The 26,761-nt window shown below is 48.2% G+C and overlaps 2 protein-coding genes across 3 annotated transcripts in view; one reads left to right on the top strand and one right to left on the bottom strand.

The window, feature by feature from the left end:
* Nucleotides 1–6,352: 6,352 nt before the first annotated feature.
* Nucleotides 6,353–22,355, top strand: F9 (coagulation factor IX). Its single transcript, XM_005436082.3, has 8 exons — nt 6,353–6,480; nt 9,595–9,758; nt 10,103–10,127; nt 11,966–12,079; nt 13,836–13,964; nt 16,078–16,316; nt 18,540–18,657; nt 21,611–22,355. Exons 1-8 carry the CDS (start codon nt 6,414–6,416, stop codon nt 22,156–22,158), a joined length of 1,404 nt encoding a protein of 467 aa, XP_005436139.2. The 5' UTR covers nt 6,353–6,413; the 3' UTR covers nt 22,159–22,355.
* Nucleotides 22,356–25,313: 2,958 nt separating this feature from the next.
* Nucleotides 25,314–26,761, bottom strand: part of MCF2 (MCF.2 cell line derived transforming sequence) — a 59,663-nt gene continuing 58,215 nt past the window's right edge. For both annotated transcript variants that reach the window (XM_055727715.1, XM_055727716.1), the window contains one exon: nt 25,314–25,799. In XM_055727715.1, coding sequence (XP_055583690.1) covers nt 25,759–25,799 — 41 coding nt within the window. In that variant the 3' untranslated portion in view covers nt 25,314–25,758. The remainder of the gene's footprint in view (nt 25,800–26,761) is intronic.

A 26,761-nucleotide genomic window follows, 5' to 3' on the forward strand; every position in this document is an offset into this window, starting at 1 on the left:
TGCATTTTTCCAAAGAGAGGAGCCTAATTTAGAAAGAGCGTGTCATATGTTAGACATCGCATCTTTTAACTGCTTGTATTTCCATGCATGTGGGATGTTTCACTTGATTTAAGAAGTTTACAATATGCTTCAGCTCAAACAGTATGTTCATAATTGGTCATGCTACCTTAACTGCAAAGAGTGCTAGCTAGAACGAGGCAGAGAATTTTCCTAAGGTAGGATAGGGATGCTGCTTTTTTAAGATTACTTTGCACTAGTTTAGATGCAAAACTTTCAGGACATTCACAGTGGCATTTAAATTAGCAACTTCAACTAAAAGTTCAACCACTGCAAATCTGATGGAACAACACTGGACCCTGTACAATCACTTCAGGTTCCAGCCCTCATCCACCCCTTTGCATCGTACTTTCCAGGCTCTCAACATCTGAACAAAGCACAGGCCTGGCACAGCAGCTCTACAGGCTCCAAACACGTATGGACACTGAGGTGTCATTTTCTCCTTGTGCTTGGAGTGTGTGTACACTCCCTGTGCGGTGAACACAAGGAGGAAGGTATGTCAAAGCTCAGCCATATCCCCAGTGTTTAATCTTTTGGGTCTCTGACCCTCTAGAAGCGTGTCTTTCCTGCAGCTATAAAGCCTGTGGTCCTGGATTTGGCAATTCAAGTTAGGAAATTAAATTCAGAAAGATGAACCTAAGCTTCTCTGCCTGCTTTGCACCAGAGACTGGAAAAGCCACCTGTAGTCACGGCAGATCTTTATGTCAACAGGTTCCTTCCTCCATCAGGGAGGTGACTCCACTGTACACCAGTGAAAATCACCGCTCTGAAGCAAACACTGGGTACCCAACTACCAACCTTCCTGAATTTTCAGAACAATGCCCAGGTAGTGCAGACGAGCTTGCCTAGCTCTTGGTGAATCTGGCTACAAATGGACCTTCACAGCAGAGCACTGTTGGCTTTGTTAGAACTGGTAAGTCAGAGCATCCAGCCATCCTGTAGTGAAGACTTTTAGTGAGAAAAGTACTCCAGGACACCAGGGCAGGGAGACAGAAGAGAAAACCCACGTAGGTCAGACTCACCAGAAAGGCCAATTCAGTCTTAACTGTTCATCACACCATACACCTTCTGATGGGCCTGGGACTTCAGGAGAAAAATTGTGGTGTCTCCCACTGGAACCAGAGTAGTGGTTTCTTCCATCGTATGTGTTGGCGTGAGCAGAGAATGAAGACCATGAGGTCCCTTTCTCCAAATGTCGACTAGTGACTGCCTCTTGCAGCAGGTCTGAGCGTTACAGAGGGCTCTCAGCTCTTCCAGTTCCTCCCAAGTCAGCCAGCTAGAACGTGTGTTCTAAGACCACATTTATTTAGCAGAGGACAAGCTTCAGGTGCCACCGCTTCAAGTACCTATGACTCACAGAGCTGGCTGGTGGTATCAATTAGGGATACACAGATTAGAGTTACCCTTATCTCTTCTCTGCATATCCTCCCCTTAGACTGTAATGTTAATACCACAGACAGTTTTGTCCCTAAAGGGCAATAAGGCAAATTATTAAGACAGTAGAAAGAAAGGGAGATGGAAAAGATGAATAGGGCACAAAGATGCCCTGGTACAATGAGAAAATAGAAACTCCAGGTAGAATATGGTTAAGGCAAAGAAAACGAACAAGGTCATAGTCAAACATTGGTGTAGAAAATGGGCAGAGTGGGAACACTGAATGTTATTGCTTTAAGCTCAGTGTGGAGTTAAGTGCAAGGGTTTTGACTATGGTGGGTTTGGATGTGCTGGTTGAGACTCATTTCACCTTGGTTTTAACTATCCAAAAATAAAGTTTGACATATAGCGTAAACTGTCAGTCAAGGCTCCTTTTCTAGTCAACAGAAAGGGAGAGAAAGAGAGAGACTCTCCATCAACAGGCATCACAGCAAGGCAAGGTGAATCCTTTCCCAAGAGCAAAGAAGGGAACAAGCTCCCTCTGCTCAGCTGGATGCTGCTGGCTGGAGTTAACTCATCTCTGTTCGAGCCCTGGTCCAGGAGCACTTCTCTAGGTCACCATGCTACTGATACCACCAGCAGATGGGAGCAATGGGTTTTCTGGAGGAGAGAGAAACATCTTTCAGAGATCTGTTTCAAAGCAACCTCCAGAACTCACATTCACGTCAGCAAGCCTGGGGCAGGACACACGTGCCTGGCCTGCAAGAGGGGTTGTGTCATCTTGTGCCAAACACAGCGGCAAGCCAACTTTGGAGCTTATATTTAATTTAGTTCTTGTTCTGTATGATGATGTTTGAGCTTGCTGATCTACCTGACCCATCAAAACCTGCTGGAGCTGCTGTGTCCTCTGAGCTTTGTTTCATTGCTTTATCCAGAGTCTGAAGTTGAGATGGCGAAGCCTAAATTTAGACTAACTTCAGCCGCGTGTTGCATCTGTGTTTGCACTCCACTTTCTGAAAAGATGATGACCAAACCAAATCCAGATTTCCTTTTAATCTGGCCTATTTAAAATCAAACTGCAAAAAAAGATATTAAAGCTGCTTCTGTGAAACATGCTGCTCCATGAATTAGTAATTGTGTTTACCTTCTACATAGGGAATTTTTTGCCTGTGTTGCTGTTTCTTACTGCCACTCAACGTGAGGAACTTCTATTCAAATGAGACTATTTCAAAGCGCTTTTACACTCACGTAAAGTCAGGGTCTGATTTACTTTCTGACAGTTATTTACTTCCCTTAAATATTTCACAGCCACAGGATCTCCCAGATGAAAGCAGAGTTTGCTCTGTGCTCCTGTTCAGGAGTCTAATTAAAAACTGAATAAAATGGGAGGGACGGAGCTTAAGTGCTAACCGCAATGGATGTGTCTGGAGGGAATTCAGCAGGAGAAGCCCGTTTCTTGGCACAAGTATTGAAGCCTCTGCACAAAAGCAGAAGAAAAATGCCCAACACATGAACCGAAAGCCCTGAGAGGGATGTGGGGAGTAGGGGAGAGGCTTTTAGGGATGGGAGAGCTATGAGCCAGCACTGCTCCTGCACAAACTGTATGCTGCTGTCACTGAGGAGTTGGTCCTGGTCACTATTCCACATTACCAAAGCCTGAATACCCCTCCCACAGCACAGGACCAAAGTCACCAGCAGCATCTCCTGCCCCTGCCATCCCACCAGCCCAGAACCACCACCCCGGGGACAAGGCTTCCACATCCACCTGTGAAAGCTGAGGGCATATCCTCACCTGAGGTAGGTCACTAATGCCACTGATGTCCAAATACACCCTAGTATCTCTAGAGGCTATGGGTCTTTTAACAGAATTGGTACTTTCTCCAGTATGTTAATCATTACAACAGAATGATAGGCACTGCAAAGGACTCCATAGCTGTGCTGTCTCTATATTTGGATAACTTCCCACAATCACTGCTCTAGAAAAAGCCAGGGACTTCAAAGTAATCAAATAAAGAAGAAAAGAAAAAAAAGGGAAAAAAACCCCAACCAAAACATCAAGCATTACTTTCCCTGGATTTGAGGTTTTGCTTTGGTTTTTTTTTTTTTTTTATGGCTTCCCTCAACCCCCCTCCCCCAAACAGCTTGTTTGCTCTTGGTTAAGGAAAGATTACTTGCCGTAACTGTCTAGAGGGCAAGGGCAAATTGCAATTTGGTTAAGGTTTTGAGTGAGGATTTTTTGCTTAAAAGAGTGCATTTGGAGACAAGGGAGATTATGAACAATCCTTTAAAAAGATCCGCAAGCCATCAGGCTCTTTAACATTATTGATCTGTGCAGCCAGAGCACATTTAAAAAAAATCTATCAGATTAAAATGGAAATAGCTTTCTTGTTCTGACTTCTCATAAACTTTATTTCATTTTGCAGCAGAAAGCTTCTCCGAAAGACGGGCAGTTGCCAAGCCTGAGGTGGTGGCCCTGCCGGGAACATGCTGTCCTGCACCCCTGCCAGCACCTTCTGCCTTTGACACAAACACATGTCCAGCAGCCACATGTGTGTGACAGTTCCATTCCAACAAAAAAAGGGATATTTCAACAAAAAAAACCCCTCCAAACCTAACACCTCAAACTGAAAGAAGCATCTTCTAGCAGCTTGTTGCTGCAAAAAACCTGTTTAATAGGAAGGAACATGGCTTGGGTATGTATTTTAAATAGCCTTCTTTTGAGAATGTAGTCAAAGTATATCAAGATCTGATTTATGTCATCCACCTGAACAGCAAAGCTTTCATCCTCAAAGTGTCCATGGTAGGGGTTGCAATTCTGGGTATTTTGTTTGCAAAATAAATAAAAAGAAACACTTGGCTTCCAATTTAGTGCTCCCGAAGTTGACAGCAATAGTAGTAAACAATAGAAATTATTTGTATTAATAGCCTTGTTTATTCTAATGATGTTGGCATTTTGTGACGATTAATTAGCAATAATGTTGCAAATACTATTACAAGTGAAATATGCACCATAAACCAAAAATAATTTGACTGACCTATGTTCTAAAGGAAAATATTTACAGTAATGAGATTCTAATTATCCTTTGTTATGGCAGGCCATTCTCTGTACTCCTCTATTGATAGGAGACGTATTGTTTCAGCATTTTAGCTCAATTTATTTTCTCACATTTGCATTTTCTTATGCACAGAAAATGAAGGATGATCACTACCTTCTTTACTTTGCATTCAATTTACATCAACAGCACATTACCTCATCCTAACTCATTTATCTGCCACAGAAATTTGATAACAAAAGCTACTGTCAGTCATGAATAAAGATAATTTCAAGTGGAGCAAGAAGAAACAAGATGAATTATAGGTTTCAGGACCTTTTGTTTGCTCAAGAAAAGGAAGATAAAGGAATTTTTCCACCTAGGCAACACAGATCTCGCAAGGCTGTAACTCACGTTCAGCATCTTGTGTTTACCTGCAGCTGATCGGTTCTTTCTGCATACAAAAGTAACTCTAAACACCAATACAACCATCAACGTCTCTCCCATTTGCTGCGCGAAGGAACATTTTTAATTTTTCAGATGGAGTGCACAGAATTTATGGTTCATAAGCTCAAGCAAACACTTGAACAACTACCTGAGGGTTACTGTAGCCTCATAGCACCTAATAGCTCTCCAGCCTGGGAGACGCAGGCACATCCAGCACCAAACGTACCCTGCGTCTCACCCGGCAGCCTTAGCCTGCTTGTGAGCCTCATGGTGCTGTGAAAAACACTATGGGATTCCCTTGCATTGACAATAGCAGAATATCCATCTCACTTTGCTGGAAACTTGTGAAACCTGCCAGCTTTCCTCTTCTAGCTCTTCTGCTTTAACAAGCCATCAGAGCCTGCCAGCCTCTTGCCGCTCTTCTGAAGTACAGTAGTAGAACTAAGCCAGTACCAAACAGCACCAGCAGCACACTCAGAAATGGAGTTCTACTTTAAAATGCCTCTGACGGGACCTTTTTGTAGTCAGGCAGAGCACTGCAAGCCCCAGTTTGCACGGTGCAATGGTGGGTTTCAGTTCTGCCCTGTGCCCGGGGAGTGGGGACAGAAGCAGGTGTTGAGGAACGGGTCATCGGCAGAAAGCCCACAAGCCCCCCGCAGGGTGGGATAAATGATTTTGGCCCACTTTCCCTACAGCTCCTCAAGGAAGGAGGTAGGGGGGAGATTTTTGACATTTCCAGAAGTGAATGTTTCATTTATATTTTCACAATATTCAGTATTTTCCCAAAAGCAATTACTCACCTTGAAATGGCTCTTCGTATTAAGGGGAAGTCAGAAGAAGTGAAGAAATGGGTTTTAAAAGTTGTAAGTACCCTATGGTTTCACATGAAAACTTACTCTTTCCTGTGTGAAAACTTGCTTTTTTCCCCTATTTCCCCCATCTTCCCTCTCCTTCAATCCACTCTGTGTCCAGTGTGGATGAGGAGCAGCCAGTGACCCTGCCTGGGCAGAGGCTGCCCTGCTCCACGGGTGCCTGCTCCCCTAAAGGAACCATCAGCCCCAGGGCCACCTTCAAGGGAATTGTGCTGGCTCTTTTGGATTAAATGTGGACTGTGCTGAAGCCTGTGCAAATGCTGCTGTGTACTTTCATACGGCCAACAATATCACCTGGGTAGGTATGGTAAATGCAGTGCTTCAAAGAAGTTCATGACGCTGAATTCATTTATTCTTGTGCCATGCTCAGCCCCCAAAAGTGGCAGTAATATCCTACAGGGGAGGAGATGAGCCCAAGGACTGCAGCTACCTAGCAGGTTTCTTGTACGTGGCCGTGCCCCCTCCAATAAGACCCGCGTTGCCATTTCAAGCTTCAGCAATGGCACATCTGGGGAGCTTAAATTAAAGGGTTACCCAGAGTAAATAAACAAGCACTTGCACTTTGGAACTATTGACTGAGCTCCGCCACCCGAACAATTTGTTAGCAAGAGGTTTGGGCAGTGGGAGGAAGATGGCAAACATCCTCCTTGTACTCTCCATTTGTCTTCTGGGAGCTTGTCTGGGTGCCGAAAGAACAGGTGGGTTCATTTAAAACCTGGCAAGATGTTCACTTTTGGGTGCAGGGGGTTACTGACACAGGTGAAGTGACACGGTCTGTCACTTGACGGTGGACAGCTTGTGCAGTCTCATAGAGGTGAGAGCTCAGAGGGATTGCTGCGTTTCGTAGCTCCTCTTTTTGAAGCTCCGGTTCTTTTCTCGGGAATGAAATAATAGTTTTTATGCTGATTTTACACAGAATGTGTCACAGGGATTAATTTTTAGAATGGATTTAAAAAAAATATTTTTTGCAGCTTTTAAGCCTTCAGCGCTTGATTCAGCCATTTTAGAATGCAGGCACCCACACACAGAAGGAAAAAAAGGGGAGAGCATTGCTGGTGGAATAACATCCACACTGCTGCGTGTGCCATCACTTTGTCCTGGAGTACAAACAAGTACTCACATCCATAAATCAGTCATTGGATTCAGTACTGCGAGAACAATTCAAAGCCAAAACCAGCATGAATTTAAGACTAAGATGCAGCCAAAATTGTAGACAAGATAGAACAGCTGATGGATGTGGGCAATCACACATAGTAATGCAGGCTGTTGCTTGATTTATTTGTAGCAGCAACAGTTCCAGCAGAGGTTGGTTCACGTCCAGTGCGAGTACTTGTTTGGTGCAAGGCTGGACTTTCTTCTTTCATTAAAACATTGCAAGTAACATGTTCAAAAAAAAAAAAAAAAAAAAAAAAAAGCCTCTCTCCAAAATGTTTGCTTAGCAAGGAAAAGTGAGCAGAACTTTGTGTTGGGATCACCGCCCACCCAGGGGTACCTCCTAGAAAATACTATACTCAGCTGGCAAGCCAGGTCTGTCCCACAGCCCCTTGGCCCAGAGACCCACCTCACTCCCTCCGATACTGGTTCAGAAGTTGGCAAGTCGCATGTGAGCACATTCGTGGTGTGAGGATGGTTTCCAGCCAGGGTGAGTACCATGCCTGTGACCCCACGGAGCCTGCAACCTGCAGTTCAAACCAAGTATCGCTTGTAAAGCAGCATGTGGGATCAGTAAGCAACGGAGAAAGCCTAGAGGGATCTGAGGGAGGCAAAGCTGCATTCATTAAACTGAGTTCTCTCCCATTACACGGGTTAATTACAGCAGGTGCCTGGCACAACCCACTGGGAAGAGATGGAGGAGTGGGTCTAACGCGGCTGCTTTGCTTCACGCAGGGCAATGTGTGGCTGCCCCACATCGGGTTCCCCGGGCACGAAGCACATGGAGACCCCAACAGCCTTACAAAACCAAGGAAGGCTGCTCCACCGTTCCCACCTGAAACTCTTCTGCCCAGCCTGGGGACAAGCTGGAGGCTGCAGCCCGTGCCATGGGGAGAAGGGGACAGGTCTCCAGCGAGGCTGTGCACCCCCGCAGTGCCACCATGCTCTCAGCACCTCGCTCGGCAGAGCAGGCTCGCTGGGGGATGTACATTTGTGTCCCACACATAAACCACCCTGAGCTGGGAGGGGACCAGCCACCCCACAGGGGCTGCAGCATTTGAAACAAGCCTGGCTTCTTCAGAGGCCAGTGCTTTACCCATCAACATCTACTGCCAAACAGACTAAGGTCAGGATTTTAATGCACTCCTCCTTTTTAACCAAAAACACACCAGCATGAGGAAGGCGGAGGTGCAAGCTTGCTGTACATTGCAAAAACTGTTAGTTCAGTCTGCTGCAGAGAGATCTTTAGGTGCAGGGGCTGGTTACACCATCAGCGGCATGGTGTAAATCAGAACAATCTACCTGGGGCTCATGAGAGTTCAACAAACCTGATACTCTGCGGCTTGGGAGGGGCTGGGATCTGCTCTGGATCAAGAGCAGCAGGTAGCCATGAGAAGGAGCGAGTGGCTGGTACTTGCACCTCACTCTCCTCTGCCCACCTGGCTGAGCCTGTGCTCTCCTTAACCAGCAGAGGGGCCAGAGCCACGGGTGCTGGAACCCCTTCCAGCACAGAGACCCTAGATAAGGGTCCACGTCCAGAATGGCCACCAGCAGCTCCAAGAGCTGCTCTACCGTGCCATCTGGTGACAACAGGGAATGTGGCTGCAAGTGCCAGGAGGTGGCTGGGGCTTGAGGCTGGGGAGGCAAAAAAGCAGGAAGTTCCTCTGGAGGAACAATTTCTTTTTTAGAGTGGTGGGATGGGGGAAGAGTGCTCAGCAGAGGCGGGGGTCTCCGAGGGGTGGGTCAGGAGCAAACACTGGTAGGTGGCTGCCACAGGAGGGCTGCTGCTGCTGCCCCTGCCGATGGGACACGTGGCCCTGCTGGGAGAGCATTCACGGTACCACCATGATGGGACTGCACGTCCTTCTGTCCCTCACCAGGCAGCCACCATGGGAAGGCTGGTGGCCACTGCAGACATCCCAGCTAGACTGTGGGTCCCTGCAGCACCAGCAGCTCTCTGCTGGTGGTGCCTGCCCAGGCACTTGGTCAGCAAGGTGAAGGAGGATGCCCACCACCTCGTTGACATGATGTGGTCCAGGAGGTGAGGAGGGCTCATGTCACCCCTCCTGCCAGCAGGAACTGGTGGTACCCCAGCACATCGGCAAGGCTGAGGAGCAGGGAGAGAAGCAAATGGCCTGTGGCTTCCAAGGGCCATGGCTGCTTGCAGAGGCAAATGGCTTTTCACAGCCAGAACAGGCAGAGGCAGCTAAAACATGACAATTTCTGTGTCCAGCAAGACCTCACCAAGCAGCAGCATGAAAAAAACGTATTATTTCCTCCTCTCAAATAGCTTATTCCGGTCTGTGCATCTATGACAGGAGACAGTCATACCATCCACTTTAGGGTATTTTAAGCATCAAACTTCAGTGCTCCTAATCACCCCCTCACCATCAGCCATGTCTGTCTATTGACTGCTTTGACCCTTGGCTCTCCAGATTTGATCCTCTGAATTGCACGTAAGTTAGACACCAAAGAAACCTCAAGTAGACGATAACACTCCTGAAATGTCCCTGGCCATGGGGCAATGGGGGCGGGGGGGATAAGGGGGTGAATGCAAGAACGGGGATTGCTTTCTAGAACAGAGCCGGGACAGCCCATCCCAGCTGCACCACATGATGGCACATGCTCCTCTCTAGCTCCTATTTCTTTTCAAATTGCAGTCTTCCTCGAGAGCAAAGAGGCGAGCTCGGTTCTGCACAGGCAAAGGCGAGCCAATTCAAACAGGCTGGAAGAGGTTATTCCTGGGAACCTCGAGAGAGAATGCATAGAAGAAAAATGCAGCTTTGAAGAAGCCCGAGAAGTGTTTGAAAACACAGAGAAAACAGTGAGTATCACTGCTGCAAAACGGCAACACCTCGTTCCCCCCAGTCTGCACCTCCAGGAGCCTTTCAGGCCAGGCAGAGGGGGAAGGAGAAGTGAACAGCAAGGGCAAACCTGCAGGGGCCAAAGGCAGCAGCTACCGTGCTTTATGATATCGTTATTTTGTGATCCATCAGATGGGCTGGGGAACTGCTTTAAAGGTTTGTTCGTGACCATTGGGATGACGGAGGTGGTTGTTTTCCTGCAAGTTTTTTGCTTTAGCTTTTGAGTCATCCCTTTACTGCTTCAGTCAGGCAGTGCCCAGAAATTAGAAATCGAAAGAAAATATATTTTTTTTTTCCTTTGCAGATGGAGTTCTGGAAAACATATATTGGTAAGAGCTGCTTTTTTCATGTTCAAATGTATAATATTCACCTCTCAGTGCATAAGTAGCATGATGTTTATTGAAGCAAATTTATTCCAGCATTCAGAAACTGTGTTATGACAGAGCTAGTCAGAGTCACGCACCCTAAATCCTGCAGCCACCCAGCCTGGGCCTCTCCCATTTGTAAACAAATTGCAACCAACAACAACAACATTTCCTTTGTTCAAGCAGGTTTTTTGAATAAACTTCAAAAACCTCACAGAACAAAACCAGTTCACGCAGACCACTGGATCCATTCAGCCCAGGTCCAGCTCTGGGCTTCTAGTTTCACCCATGGTACAGAGTAAAACCAGACAGCAAGAATTAACACCCCTCCAGCAAACAGCAAATGTTCTGTTCTCAAGCAGAGATCTCCAGCTAAGGCACAGCCTCGCGCAAGCACAGCGTGGATCCCTAGAAATGCCATATTAAAGTGGAGCTTCAACGTGCTCATAGCAAATGGCTGTTTCCAATTCACACCAGTGGCCCCAAACCCTTGCTTCTCCACCATCTGCTTTCCACCATCCATTTTCTCCTTTTCAGCCTCCACCCCCAGCGACTCCTCAGCCCCTTACCGAAAAGATTTCAATGCCCACCAAAACAATCTGAAACTAATTTTAAGGGCCTTTCAATAAATGAACTGCTTTGTAGATTGGCAAAGCACCCAGAGCATCTCACTGAAAAGCCTTAAATAATTCAGATTATTCAGTCCAGACTATAAAATAAAAAAAAGTTACATTTTCACTGTAGGACTGTCCTCCGAAAACCCAGCTGCTGAAACTCAGCACTGCATTTGTTTCCCTGCCACTCTTCAAAAATAACGAGCACCATATATTTCCCTATCACCCAAAGTGCCTGCTTTACTGTTCCGCTTACAAGCTGCCATTCCCAACGTGTGCAGCCTGCAGGAGATCACCCCTCGCACAGCACCCAAGTGGTACCAAGCCCCGATTGCCCTCACCGGGCAGCAATAACCCCGCAGCCCCCCCCTTACATGCAAACCCCAGCACCACCCCTTAGGCAAGACACCACCGTTTTGTCCCTGTTTGCAATCTGCCTGTTGTATTCCAGCCCGTTCCTGAAAGCACCGTTAGCAGCCACACTTACTGGTGGGACACAAACAACATTCCCCTTCCTCCGTGCCTTTGCAGAACCATTTCAAAGCGCATTTCCCTGTAATTTAACGTCACTGAGTCACTCCTCCAAGGTGTTAGATCACCAGTTTTGCAATGCTGGGTATTTTTATTAAAGCCTTAACTTCTGAGCTGTAGGCAACTGTGAAAATAAAAGCCCTGACATATGAAGAAAAATCTAGGCCAATTCATAGTAGCACAAGATGTAGAAAGAACGAGTGACTGAGGCTCTCAATCTAATACACGGAGAGGTCTCCGAACCCTAGTGGACAAGCCCAAACCTTCAGAGGACAAAGACAGTAGCGCTAGAATGATTCAGATTAGGAAATCCTAACTGTTCTTGAGGAAGCAAACTTTCTATCTTTGTCTAACTTTTCTAACGAGGGAGACTGAAGAGGAGTTCTGCTGAAACGGGTGGAATTAACACACAGGGGACGGGGCACCTAATCAGGACTCGGTACGAAGCACCGCTGCTGACGCTACCCCGGTGCTGAGGTCGGCTGTTGTGCACTTGGGAGCCAGGATCTGACTCTATTTTCCATCACAAAGAAGGAAGGTGTGCAGTCTCTTGCTCGTCTTTGACAGGAGGCTTGCACAAAACAAGGCTCCAGTGCTTAGTCGGCACCAGCCGTGGTGGATGCTCATGTTTGTTTGTTCTCCTGTCTTCTCTCCAAGATGGAGACCAGTGTGACCCCAATCCATGCAAAAATGGAGCCGTTTGCAAGGACGCAGTAAGTTCCTATGTGTGCTGGTGCCCAGCTGGGTACGAAGGCAGAAACTGTGAGATAGGTACGTACCGGGGGCTCATCCTGTGGGTGTTCTGCCCTACTTGAAACCACATCAGATCCAAGTGGGTGCAGAGTTCCACCCCACTAGGGGACAGTTTCAGACATGTTTTGCCTTGCTGTTAGGCACTACCTAAACGTGCAAATTCAGCCTGTTGGCAACAGGATTACAGGGGGACATGCCTGGGGATACAGGAGCGGATGTCTCTGTCCTCTCCTGTCCTTGGTGGAGCCCCAGCTCCACCTCTGCTGAGCACCGAGGTGCCCGCTCTTACGCAGGGTTCAAGAGAGACACAGGCTCAAGGTCTTTTGTTTGGGCACGCTGCGGCTGCCAGTGCAAATGTTGACACAGAGACCTTCCTTTATCTCCCCAGCACAAGCCTTTCCGGGGCTGCTTGTCAATCAGGGGTGACATGCTCACCTGCTGAAAACGACAGTTTTCCACCGACCCCGATGGGGCCCCTGTGCTCTCAACCCCTCCCGTCCTTTCCCCACTCCAGGCTGGGCAGCAGGTGCTGAGCAGGGCAGGATTATCACAACCTCCTCTCAATGGCACTCTGCTAAATTCATAATTATAATTATCACTAGCAACCTTGATTCAGAAGGCAAACAAAAGGCAAATATTTTCCTGATGGGTTGAGGAGTTTATGAAAACCAAACAGCTGATAATTTAAGCAAGTGGGATATTCAGCTCTTATATTTATGATATAATCAGGGGCTGTGCGGCTCACATAATGTGCTAGACTCACTGCACTAATAAAAGATTCTCTTTCTAGTTGTGCTTCTGCTCTGGCAAGAGAGGAGTGTACGTTAAAAAGAGCATTTCAAAGCTGCATCAAATTTAAATAGTCTCATTGCAGATTTCTCGTGGAAGTGAGACAGGAACAAAAATAGAGCTAGAAGTGAGGCGTGAAAAAGAGCTCTGTAAAAATAGTAAATGATGGTATTAAAATGGCTACAGGAAGGGAGGTGTCCTTGAGGAAGTAGGAGTGGAGTTAATCTGCTGTGAAGTTATTTGAAAACTCACTGAGAATTAAAAGGGCGTCTGCGGATTAGCGGTTTCCCACCTCCAAGAGACGGGGTTCCCACCGCAGATGAGTGTGAGGTGGGGTGGGAGAAGACACACACAAGTCACGTGAATCTTGCTGTGCCTCAGGTTGGGACGCGTTTCATCAAACATCCTGCTGAAACGGGTCTTCCACGTCAGGCTGCAATGATTTATTGGTATGTCAGGAAGAGCATATGGCTTTGCTTGAGGTTTTAAATCCAGAGCCCGGCAACAATCCCGGGACAAAGCCCTTCTGGAGTTCAGAGTTTGTTCCCACTTGACACAAGATGTTCTCTGCCAGCATCCACAGCAGGGCTGGATTGCTGTAAGCGCAGGGCAGGAGGAGAGCAGCACGACGGCAGGGAAATCACGTGGCTTGTAACCAAATATTTGCAGGAGTCCTTTACGGTCAGGCTGCCAGATTTCAGGCAACATGCAGCTGTTGGAGGCAGGACGCTGTGCCAGGGCCAGGCAGGACCTCTCACAGGGCCATTCTTCAACCTGCCTTCTCAAAGAGGTGCCCCGTGCTCCTTCGTTATGAGCGGAGACATGATGCGGAAGGAGAACACTCCTTGCAAACAATCATCCATTTTCCATAGTCTGGGACAACCAGAGTGGGTTATAGGCTGAGCCCAAAGGCCCGAGTCCCAACAAATCTCTGACCAGTTGTATTTCAAAAGAGTTTTCACAGTTTCATTTTCATTTCTTTCAGACTTCACCTGTGCTATTAAAAACGGAGGCTGCAAGCACTTCTGCAGGCATGACCCACCGCAGAAAGTTGTGTGTTCCTGCGCTGCTGGCTATAGGCTTCATGAAGATGGAAAATCCTGTGAACCTACAGGTTGACTTTAACGTGTTTTTAAGAGATTTGGGTGAAAGTTTCCAAGGTCTTGTCCTGGATTTAGCTACATGAACCTCACAGAAATGCAATCTCCTGTTGGAAACCAGCCCTGTTTTCCTGGTTAGCAAACGTAAAGAGCCTGACCCTGCACTTTCCCAAGGGCAGGTGTGGGGTCAGGCTTGAAGGATGCATTTTGAACACACTTTTTAGCCTAGTTGGGTGGAGAAGGAGGGGAGTCGTCCAGGAATTTGTTCACAAGGCAAATGCTCATTTCAGATGGCTGCTCGCACAGGCACCTCTCCCACCTGCAGCTGCCTTATATTTCTAGATACGGATCAGTAGTTTTCTGGAGGCAGAAACGTGATATTCACCTACACCAGCATACACACTGGTGTCCAGCCAGCCAGAGCTCACTCCTGTGTTCTTCCAATAGGAGCCACTATTTAGTTACTGATCCTACATAGAGGATGCTCAGGGCTTTTTCAGAAAAAGACAATCTTTCTTATTGTAAATACTCCTGATTGTCGGTTTGATGGCTGGCCCTTACTCACTGTCTTATAATTACCTGAGCTGGATGGCAACAAGTGAAGCTTTGTGGTGATGCAGTCCTCCCAACAGTGTGCATCTGCACACAAAGACCCTCAGCAGGAACTAGGCTGTGTGGTTTAGCTGTGGTATTGAGTGGGGTGGAAGGGAAATGTATTGCTTGAGGCTGCAACTTCATAAAGGGCTAAAAAATAGACGGTTCCTGTTACATTCCCCAACTTCACCTCACTCCTGGGCTATTACAACACCTCTAACTACACCAACATGTGCAATCCCAACCTACTGCAGCACGGCAAGTTAATTGGGCATCAACATCTCAGAAGCACATCTGGCAGAGGAAAGAGGAGATCGAGTCGAGAAATATTTTGCCATCTAAGGTCAATTTAACATTTGATGCTATCACAGTTCGAACACCTGAGAGTAACAGATTTGCACACCTAAGCTAGCATGCAGGCACCTGCACAGATGAGTTAGTTTCTGAAGGTCTGATAACTACAGCCAAGGATAATTCCAGCTCCTGAAAGTGCTGACTTCCAGCAATCAGTGTAGGAAGTATCTTAGGCTGGGAGTCCTGTTAATGGAGATCATTAAGAGCTCAAGCCTGTGTTGCCCAACATGCTGTATCACTTTCACTGGACCAGAAAGTTTTACTGTTAGAAATAAGATCATCTTTCAGGTTGGGTAATTGTCCTTCCTGCAAAAGCTTAGCTTTTGTTGGCTCTGAAACATTCATTTCCTAGCCTAACCTCACACCTCAAGGATAGCACTTTCCATCACTCAACACTTATTTAAGCCCTATTCCTAAAGTGGACTGTATTAAAAAGGAAAAAAATATCTCAGCAGGCCACACTTACATCTGATTTTACACTGATGTTTGTTTGCACAGTGCTGTCAAAAGCTTTTCAGATGAAAGACAATGCCTGATGCTATTTACTATTTCAACTACCACTATCAGCAGGCATTCAGCGCACACTGCGTAGGAGACAAATGGGAAGAGCTCATCTGAAATGAGCCTACAGATGAGATCTTCATTAACAGAGAAAATCTACAACTCTAGAGTTTATTAATGTTTTCCTCACCTTGGTGCCAAGCAGGATTATCTGTACAATTGGCAGATATTACTTCCTGCCCTCTCCCAGCTGGACTTTTATTGTTCTGGAGTTCCTTGCTGTAGAAATGTCAGCCAAAGGCCCGGCTGTCCTCCACAGCAAGCCTCCCAGGTATGCAGCTCCGCATCCCGTGAGATAAAGGCACAGCTGCACTGTCCTGTCGGACGTGCACTCTCGCACAAGCTTTATTCTTTTTAAAAGCTGTTCAGATGTCATTTCTAAAGCCCAGAAACAATTCCTGCTTTTGCTGCTCTTACACATTACCTGCACTGCAGCTCAAAGGCACAGACATCTGCTTGCATCAGACACACAGTCGGCGCATGGCCCTGCGTGTTCCGTACCGGTCCCAAAATAGGCAGCTGAGACGAGGCAACGTTTGCCTCCTCACTGCTCCTTTGATTGCTGTAACCCTCAGCATGATACGCAGCCAGTCGTAACCGTGACTGTTTCTCCCCCAGTGCCGTATCCCTGTGGAAAGATCACAGCTCCTGAAGCGAAGAGCAAGCTCACCCGAGCCATAAACACCTTTGAGCACTGGAACATCACCACCGATAATGACGACGATGCTCATGACGAGGTGCTCGATAACGTCACAGAAACCAGCACCGCCGCCACCACGAAAATCACACCGATAATTAAGACGGGCACCAGAGTTGTTGGTGGCTCAGACAGCATGAGAGGCGAGGTGCCTTGGCAGGTACTGGCCATTTCTGCAGCTCCCCTGTCACCCCAGCAATCGCGCTCTCTATTCATTTCCTTCTGAATGCAAGACCATGTTACTTCTACACACCCACAGCCCATCTCTAAGGTTAGTTTAGCAATTGTTCTCAAGTCTAACAGCAGCACCGCTTCATTCAGTTCACAGTTTTATGCCACAGCAACAAAACCTGCCTCGCTGGGGGTCTATGTGGCAAAAAAGCCAGCAGTCAGACCACAGCAGCTTTAGCTGGTGGGGCACAAAGGACCCAGTTTTGAGCTATAGCAACAGATCACCCAGTAGTCCATGAATTTACCATGATTAAGCTGAAGGCTGAAGGGGTCGAGCTTTGCAAGGAGCAATGCAGATCATTTTTTAGCTCCATCAGTTGCAACAGATCCATGATAATTTATACCAACAAAGGATCTGTCCTTGTATGACTTCTACCGAATCCAGCCGCTCTTTCTTTATCCAACTTGCAACATCCTAGTCATCTCTGCCTCACCAAGAATGACATCAGAGGCGAGGGGGGGCTGCAAAGAAACCTCCTCCAGCCCACCACGCTGCAAGTACTTTAAAATTATTGTCAAAAGAAAAGTTAGCTCCTAGCTTGGATCTTTTCAAAGTCATCTACTGCCCTTAAATTCTACTCTGACTTCAGCAGGCACAGAAATCTCAGTGGCTGAGAGTGTGAAGTAATAAATCCAGATGAGGTTTTAGAAATGGCAAATATCTTTCAGTTGCAAGCTCTGGCACAGACCGGCACTGGTGATGTCAACGAAAAGCTGCCCTCACAGGGACGTAAATGCCCATTCACGCAGATCAGCCAATCCTTCTGCATCTGCTGAGGGAGAGAAACAGTGAGCAGGGTGTATGTAGAAAGGTCAGGAGCAGGCATCTGCCCTCCATTTCGGAGCTAAAAAAGCCAGCAATGTGCTGGGGACATACATGGCCACCAGAAGCAGCAGCAGGAGGTTTGTTGGAAGGTTGTGTTTTGTGTCTGAAAGGAAGAGGCCGTACCACTGCCCTAGCCGCGCAGAGCTTTCTGGCACAGCCTTTTGTGGGACAAACCATAAGCGATGCTGGCACCCACCATGCATTCACAGAGAGTCAAGAGGAGAACCAGAAAATTAAATAAGAGAAATTGGTATCCATAAAAAAAAGTAAATTCACACGTTACAAGTTCGGCTAGTTGGCTGTGCTCACAGAGACCTTTACCTCCCTAGGCACCCTCCAAAAAAGATGTGGTTGCCCTTTTGCCAGCTGGCAAATGAAGATGCTCAACATGCTGGGATCCAGGCAACAGCCAGGAGGGGTGCTCCCTTCCCCACGGGGTTCAAGGTGGTTGTGGAGCTCAGATCCCAGTGATGGGTCTTATGAACCATGTCTCTGGTGGCTCCGCAGGCAGCCTCGCACCTGCAGGCACGTGTGGCCACTGGGCTCTGTGGCGCAGCAGCCCCTGGCAGCCTGCGCTGCCCTCCCGGGGATGGTGGCATGGGCTGGGGCAGAGCCCATGTGGGACTCCATGGAGGGGGGTGGCTGCAGGCACAGAGGCACTTTGGTTTATTGCCATGGGGGAGCTTCATCCTCTGCGTTATGGACGCTGACCTCCTTAAAGTGCAGCCGGCTCTGCCCAACGAGGCATCAAACGAGTAAATACGTGAGAAGTATAAGGCAGATAGACGGTGATGAGCCACATCACGTGAAAGGAACAAAATGGGTGAATTATAAAGAAAACCTTCTTTGAAACACAATCCTCCGAGCCAGCTGATCAATTTAATTAGAAGTTTTAGCATAAGGGATGTCCTGGGTTGTGCTCCGTAAGTGCTGAGGCAGTTAGATGGCCAAATGAAATGGGTAGTTGAGATTTTGTCCCTAGCTAACTAGTTAAGATTAGTCACCAGCAAAACAGTTTTAGGATGCATGGGCAGAAGTGGTTATATTTCAGACGCTTTGAGTTTTATGTGGAGGTTTATGCCTTCCCAGCCTGGCAGCAAAGGGAGAAGCTCAGCGGGGCAATAATACACGTGCGGGGCAGTGCTGGCCACCCTCTGCGGCAGGTGGAGAGGCAGGCACTCCCTGAGGAGCAGCATCTCAGGCAGCACTGGGTCTGTACGGCCTAAAAGTAGCCTTGTCCTACAGCCAAACAAAACCCCTGCATCTCACTTCTCTTCCCTGCCTATTTAACAAACCCACAGGTATGATTTCCTTCTGCTCCCACAGGTTTATCTGGTGGACAGCCAGGGCATGGGCTTCTGCGGCGCATCCATCATCAACGAGAAATGGGTACTGACGGCGGCACACTGCCTGCAGCCAGGCGACGACGTCACCGCTGTGGCAGGTGAGACCCTCGGGCAGCGCGGGTGAGGGATGCGGGCAGGGCTAGCACTGGCCAGGCACAGGGCACTGCACAGAGCCCTGGAACCCATGCCACCATGATGGGCAGCAACGTGGCATGAGTTGCTTTGAGGCACCGAGGCCCCAGTTGCAGATGGCAGCATTTCAGCAGCCTGGTCCCCTGCAGGTACCACCACCTCTGGTGGGAGCGGTGAGCTGGGTCTGTCCTTGCTCCCAAAACCACGGAGCTGCCGGACCACGTTGCAGACAGAGCTCAACCTGACCACAGGCAAGCACACCTGAGCCAGAGAAGACCCCAGGCTGCTTAAAAAATCTGTTGAGTTCAGCTGAGATGCTGCTTCATGAGCTTGTGTGATGGATTTTTATCTCTGCTGGCCATGCAGGATTTCTGCTCTTCTTGGGGGTCACGCTAAGTTTTCACACAACTCTCTGAGAATGAATTTGTGTGGCTGGCGCAAGAGGGGCACCAGTAACCTGACTAGCTCCTTGCAAGGAGATGACTACTTTTGGTTCTAACTTCTTTAGAAGTAAAAAGAATTTATGGACTGAAGTAGACAAATGGGGCTGGCATGCAGGAAAGCATGCTTTTACAGTAGGGTCTCTGGGGACTTAGGCAGGGGCAGTGTGGCCAGACTGCACAGCAAGTGTTACTGCTACTTTACAATACAAATGTTAACTCTGCTTGAAAAAAGGGTTTTCCCCCCTGACTCGTGGAACCCAGCTGTTCCAGACTGCCCACTAGGCAGCCTGCTGATAACAGCATGGCACCTTGGCAAGCATCGTGGTGCCACATTTCACAGCTGTGGCAGAATCAGCTTCTCCAAGTTATTTGTTTCCCCTTGTATGAGTATCGAGTGTAGGAGGGTTACACCGGTGGCTACAGGAGGGGAACACTGACATGGTTAGTAATTGCCACAAGCAGCGCCGAGAGGAGGCATGGAAGAATCATGCTTTCTGTTTAAATGCTATGAAATGTATCAGTGGCAAAAATGACATTCTACCTGAACCTCCAAGTGCTGAGTTCATGTCTACAGAAACAAGCTTATCAGGAGGGCTCCAGCTGCGTCTTCATCTTCCACGTTACTGCAGCTGAGCTCCTGGGTGTGCCTGGCCAGACCCTGGGGACCCAGTGCCATGGGGCTGGGCACCACCTGCCCCGTGCTGGCAGGACAACGCTCACAGCTTGCACACAGCATTTTTTGCTATCTACTTTCAGGTGGTTTTGCTGGAAAGCCCAGCACAAAGCCCAGCCTTGCACCTGCTAACATGAGAAAGTACATGCCCAGCGCAAAAAGAATCTCCCTCCAGAAAACCACATTTCCACCTGGCAGAGGTTTTGCATTTGCTGCACCTGTGTGCAAACTGTCCCTCCTTTCAGGCTCTCTCCTGCTTGTCACCCACCCTCTCCATTTAGGATGCGTTACCAGCCAAGTCCCCTTGCACTACCTTCCCACTGCTCTGCAGCACTGCTGGGCTTCCAGGGCAGGACTTTGGACAGGCAGCAAGTCAAGAAAGCAAAACACATTTTTTCAGGGCTTCAGGGACTATTGAATTTGTGCCTGTGCTATGTACAACATCCAAGTCCTTTACGTCCATTCACGCTCAATGTTCAGCTTTGTACATAGAACCCTGGGAGGCCCAGAAACTGATAGCAGGGGGTGGAAGAAGCATTCCCCTTCCCTGTCCTTCTTTGCCTCTCCACTTCAACCCCTGAAGCATATTTTCAGATCCCCAGCAATAGTAAGCAGCCGTAGCATAAGAAAAACCTTCTGAAAGTCTCCCCCACATCTGTCTCGCACTTACACTGGAGAAGCACAGCCTGCGAGGCAGCTGACGTTCACACTCCGCTGCAAAGAAACCCTCACAGAGCACATCAGCCACCAAAGCTGCCTCCGCCAGGCACCAGCATTAACGTGAACACAGAAAGCTGCCTCACCTCTCTCGCTGGGCTCCGTGCTGCTCCTCGCAGGCAGACGCAGCAGACACAGGACACTGCCAGGGCCAGGAACGCTGCAGATATTGTTTAGAGGAGATCGTATATTCTGGAGATTACAGCAAAGCATGTAGAAATACCGCAGCAGGGGTTAAACGCGCCCTGTGTCTCTTGGGCTGCAAGAAAGCGAGGGGGGAAAGTCATCCTGCTCTTGAGCCTTCAGCACAACCAGTTCACAGGCAGGAGAGGGAATTCGGCTACAGGCAGAGCCAGGCGCTGCCCATTTGCCAACCCAAGAGCAGAGAACATTTTCCCTTCCCTCTACCTGTTACACAAGCCGGAGGGGAGGTAATAGGCTGCCAGCAACTCAATCACAGGAGCCTGAGGCTGCCGGCAGCACCCTGCATCATGAGCAGCTGAGCCTCCCGCGTGCGACAGGCACCCAGGGGCACCTGGGAGCACTGGGGGGGGGGGGGGGGGGCATTTGTAGCCCTCTGCACTGCATTCTGCATTCTGCCCCATGGTTGTGTGGTTTTATAATAGAGAAGTTGGGTTTCTTTCCACCAATAAAGGACTTATTTTAAACAAAGATTTTCAGTTTGAGAGGCTTTCCCTCCTTTGATGCAAGGGCAACATCCCCTTACATCTCTTTGAGGGTGCTCAATCCCAAAACAGCCATGCTGTTCCTAAGCTTGGCTAAACCATCTGGACCTTTGGCACTTGACTGGCCGGTGTGTGCCTGGTGTCACACTTTGGGGTTCAGGTTCTGCCAGCTGCAGGGACCCAGCAGATGCTGCTGTGGGGGAACCTCTGACACCTCTTGACAAGGAGCAAGCAGCCTTGCCAGCACCAGGCTCAGAGCAGCCTGCAGGCTGGGGCACACAGTGCTCATCCCTTTGCAATCACCTGGTGCGGCTGGTATCGCATCGGGGTGGCATCCTCAGGGCACGGCCGCTGGTCTGGCCACAGAGGGGTCCAGCCCAAGCCACGTGTGTCTCCGCAGGTGAATACAACACCAACGAGGAAGACAACACGGAGCAGCGGCGTAAAGTGGTGAAAATCCTTCCCCACCCCACGTACAACGCCACCATCAACAAGCACCACAACGACATTGCCCTCCTGGAGCTGGACCAGCCACTCAGCTTCAACAGCTATGTCACCCCCATCTGCCTCGGCAGCCGGGAGTTCACCAACACCCTGCTGAAGCATGGGATGGGGACGGTGAGCGGCTGGGGCAGCACGCTCTTCCGTGGCCGGCCGGCCACCATCCTCCAGATCCTCAAGGTGCCCTTTGTTGACCGGCCAACCTGCCTCAAGAGCACCTCCACCACCATCCTGCAGAACATGTTCTGTGCAGGCTTCCCAGCCGGCGGCAGTGACACCTGCGGGGGTGACAGTGGAGGTCCCTACACCACCGAGATTGAGGGCACCTGGTTTCTCACGGGGATCACCAGCTGGGGCGAGGAATGTGCCAAGCCAGGTAAATACGGCATCTACACCAGGGTCTCCAAGTACCTGAAGTGGATAAAGGAAATCACGAGGCTTACCTAACCCGCGGGAGGTTACGCCACGCTGGGGTTCGGACTGATTCATTGAAGAGAGACCACAGCAATCTATGTGGTTTTTCTCAGAAATCATTGCAATTTAATAAACATTTCTAAACGAACCAATTTCTGCTCTTGGGAGGCAAAAGTTGAGAGAATACCGTGGAAATGTAGTAATAAGGAAATAAAAAGCCCTTTTAATTACCCGTGACTACATTCCTGAACACACCGGCACTGCCGAGATGGTGTGAGTCCCCAAATCCCAAAGGCAGGGGCTGCTGCGGATGAGCTGGGGCATGGTTCACACATGGCCCGGGCCAGCGTGCCACCAGCATTGCCCACGGCTGCTGCACAGCACCACAGGCGAGGGGAGCCCAGCAGGCGCTGGGTGCCTTGGGCACCGGCATCCAGCTGCGGCCTCTGCAGCAGAAGCGCAGGAGGGAGGTGAGCACGCGGAGCATTGCACCCCCAGTGCTCTCATCCAGGTGTCTTCACGTGAGCCGGGCTGGGATGGATCATGGGCAGCAGGAAATGCTCCTCTGCTTAAGGATGGCACAAAATTGGCTGTATAAATGACCTAAAATCTGTATAAAACTCACCTAAAGGTAGTAGCAGGCTTTACACTAATGATTTCTGCTGATCCCTGTTCGGATTATAAAGAGAACTGCTTAGTGCTCATTACCTGCCCTGGTCTCTGTATTAACCGTGTTATATTAGAGGCTGCAGCCACAGACGTGGCTGGTGGTGATGGAGGCAGCGCATCGCCCTTCCCAGACGACCTTGTGGGCTGTCCCCGGACTACAGACAGCATGGGACACCCCAGTCCGAGCAGGTGGCACAAATCTTGTTGGGGGTGCCTGCCCCGTGCCCAGGGTGGGCACTGGCACCAAAGCACAGGGACAGGGGGGTGGCATCTTGGGGATCTTGGGCATCTTGGGGCAGAGGTCCTCTGTCGGGCTGATTCAAGTGGGCTTAATTTAGTTCCCAATTTCAAAGGAAGGGAAAAATTCCAAAGGACAGGAGGTTTACCTCTGATCAGTGCTGGTTCGCCTCGTATCTCCTTCCACAGAAAACTCCAGGGGTGCATGGGGAAACAGCGTGTCCTTTGGGAACCACGCCGTGGTGCCTGGCACAGGCAGCTTGGGCACAGGCTGCAGGCACCACGCACAGGACCACGGCACACCCCCAGAGGCAGAACCCCGCTGACAGGGGTTCTCCTCCTCCCGCCTGGTGGGATATGCCCCCAAGACCACCTCTCCCCCCATGCCACCTGCACAAGGGCTGTTGTTCCCAGCACAGACCCCGTGCACCCACCCATGAGTACGGCCCCATGGCCCCCAGCCCAGAGGTGCCTCCGGCCCCATGCTGGGATGCAGGGGAGGCTGGTGATGGAGACACCCCCAGCCGGGGCAGGGTTTCAATAGCTGCTATTTCAGACATTGGTATGAGTGCTACGGTGCCTCTCCCAATTTCAGCTTCTTGCTAATCACAGCGGCAATAACTGGATCATCTGCCGCTGCTTATTTTAAAATCAAAATGCATGTAAGAAGGTTATATTTGTTCTAAAGAAATAAAATAAAACGAATACTGTGAGAATTATATTTTTCTCTAGTTAAAGCAGAGGTGTCTTTGGACAGAATTGCGTATTCTCATATGAATTTATTTAACAAGTTTTTAATCTTTAAATATAGATTTAACACATTTTTTTACAGGTACATATACAATATAATTCATTTAAACTTGCAGTCAGAGAAAATTCTCTACCGTAATTTATACATATACATTAAGAGCCTAGTTCAACAGCATACTTAAGGTAACATACCATGTCGTGTGCAAAGTTTCAAATGTTAAAAATCTCAGACTGTACATTCAGATTTGCAGAACTTATCAACCTCATAAATTAATAAAAGCTTAGATTTAAAACTATGGAAGACAAAAAAGATTAAAACCATTTAATATGCAATGTGTGCTATGTTTGAGACAAATATTTACAGTTGTACCTCAAAACGTGTACTGTTACCACAATAATTGTTACCACTATAAACAGCCCCGACAGTAACTTAAGACACTCCTATTCTTCCACCTGGCAAATGCACTGTGGCCAATTTTGAATTAGACTGAAATAATCTTCAGTGACTTAAAACCCCTCTGCTGTGATTGCTGGTGGCTGAAGAATACTGGGATCCTTCTAGGTCTTGCAGTGTTGCTCAGTTCAGACGCAGCTGGCCACGCTTTTGAGGGTGTACGGAGGGGGGTTACCCACAATACCGGCCACCTGAACTGGAGAAGTGCCCATCACTGCGTGCCAGCATGCTGGGGAACCCCCCCAGGCAACCACAGCCACCAAGCAGGTTCGACAACCCCTCCATACAAAAATGGCCACCAAAAAACATCCCCCAAACCCCGGTATGTTTTAACTGAACAACTTGGGACTGTGTCTAAGAATCCACGGTTCACAAATCGAAGTCAGATCATCAAGGTCCCCCTTTAGTCCACAGTATAAAACATTTCATTTTGACGGGACAGAGCAAATTCATTACCGCATGCATAACACTAGTAACCCTGCTCTCAACACAGTCAGATGCTCTTTGCACACATCTTCTTAAAAGTCAAACCACCTGTACCTATGCTCTACAAAAGCAAAACTAGACAAAGAAACACAAAATTAAATTATGAGTGTTCAGTGTTCTCTTTTCTTTCTCAAAAATTCAATAGATACATTATTGTTAAAGATGCTGAAAAGTACAGTCTTATCACAAGAACATCCTTAGTGCAAACATGGACATTTAACTTTGATTTATGGCACATGTTCCAAAAGTACATACATTTAATGTAAACTTCAACACTTGCTAGATACAGGTTTCAGCCTCGGGACGCTTTGGGACCCTAAGTGATGAGCGACAACCCTGAGTTGTCAGTTTGACCTGACCAAACCTCACTGAAATCAACGGGACTGACCGCCACGGGCTGCAGTCAGACCCTAAGTGCAAAAAGAGGATCTTTAACGTTATTGCATCTCCGCATGTGAGTCAGCCAGGTAATGCTCTTACAGAACATTACATTCACACAGCTGAAGTAGGTATTTAAGACAAATCCATCCATAAAATCAATTAAGCAGGACATACAGCTTCTTTGTTTTTTTGTTTGATTTTTTTTTTGGGGGGTTGGATTGTGGTTTTGGTTTGGGTTTTTTTGGTTTACCAAAACTCAACTCTTTTATTTGCAACTTCAACAGTTGTCAGCTAATAAGTAGGTAAAGCCTTCAACCTGGAGAGGAATTTTCAAGCATCTAAACAAAGTGTCAGGAAACTGCAGTGTACTTCTCTGATGAAACGTGATGGATGTCATGGAAAAACAGCAGGTGAAATTAATAAAATACTGTACTTTCCATAGGAGAAACAAAAGAAAGAGCAGAGAATGGCTTCCTTTATGACTATGAGAAGCTGCTTAGGACCCCAGTCCTGTTCAGCGCAGATGAAGCTGTGGAGGTCTGTGAATGTGATGAATAGTACAGGACAACTCCAACTATTGTGCTATTTCTCTGTAACACTTAGTTGAAAGCTTCCAAAGAGCATCGAAAATAGGATGCTACCAGTTCACCCTTAATTCAAGGGGAACTAAACTTTCTCGTGTTACACAGGCCAGCATCTATAAAGTAATGAAGAATGATGTTAATATTAAAGCATCTTATACCAAGAAATACATTGTTCCCTGTAATCATGTAACATTTTGTATAACATAAAAAAGTAAGTGCGCTCCTGCAGTTCTCCCTAAAAGTTGAACTCCCACTAGCTCCAGTGAGAGCCTTGCCTAAGGCAGGACCACAGGGTTTGACTCATTTCCATCACCTACCACTTGATTATCACAGCGTGGCCAGCTGATACCTTCTCTAGACTCCTTATTTTGTCAGGTTCAAAATGGTTTTCTACAGCACTACAAAATAGCTGTTCCGTGAAGCTGGCTGGCATCACAGGTTGTGCAAGGAGACCCTGCTTTACGTTTCAAAGGCCAAAAAGAGATCAGCGTTACCTTTAATGGACCCTGCGTAAATACAAAAGCCTGTGGCTGCAATCATTAAAGTGCATAAGTAATAGTGCAAACAGCTGTGCTGCATCTGCAAAACTACAAGTGGCATTTTAAACAGAATTTAAGACAAAACTTGCACATTTCAGCTAACATGCTTATGCCAGCCTGCAAGAGCTCAAGAGTTCGGCCACATATGTTACTCTCATCGGGCAGGTTCAAACCACGTGGCCTGGGGAGCCAGGTAAGGGGTTGCCTCAAGCTCAGCACAGTCGAGAGGACGATCCCCACCGCCCTGGCCAGCAGGAGCAGAGGGCATGCAAGCTCGGTCCTTCAGGCACTACCAGCAGGGGAAACCTTTACTCAGCTTTATTGCATGAAGAGCACACATAGGGGATCCCCTTAAGGCTTAGAAGAGATAATTTGGCAAGTGGGGTGTTAAAACAAACTAGGAGAGGGTCTGGGTGTAGAACAGGAGCCTGCATCCTCCTTAAACCAAGCCGGTATGCGTGCCTGCCCTGGCACAGAGCATCCTTCCATGCCTGCTCTGAACGCTCCTTGCCTTTGGGCTCCAGGCAAATTCTGCC

This window comes from Falco cherrug, chromosome 15 (genome assembly GCF_023634085.1).
Source record: "Falco cherrug isolate bFalChe1 chromosome 15, bFalChe1.pri, whole genome shotgun sequence".
NCBI lineage: Eukaryota > Metazoa > Chordata > Aves > Falconiformes > Falconidae > Falco > Falco cherrug.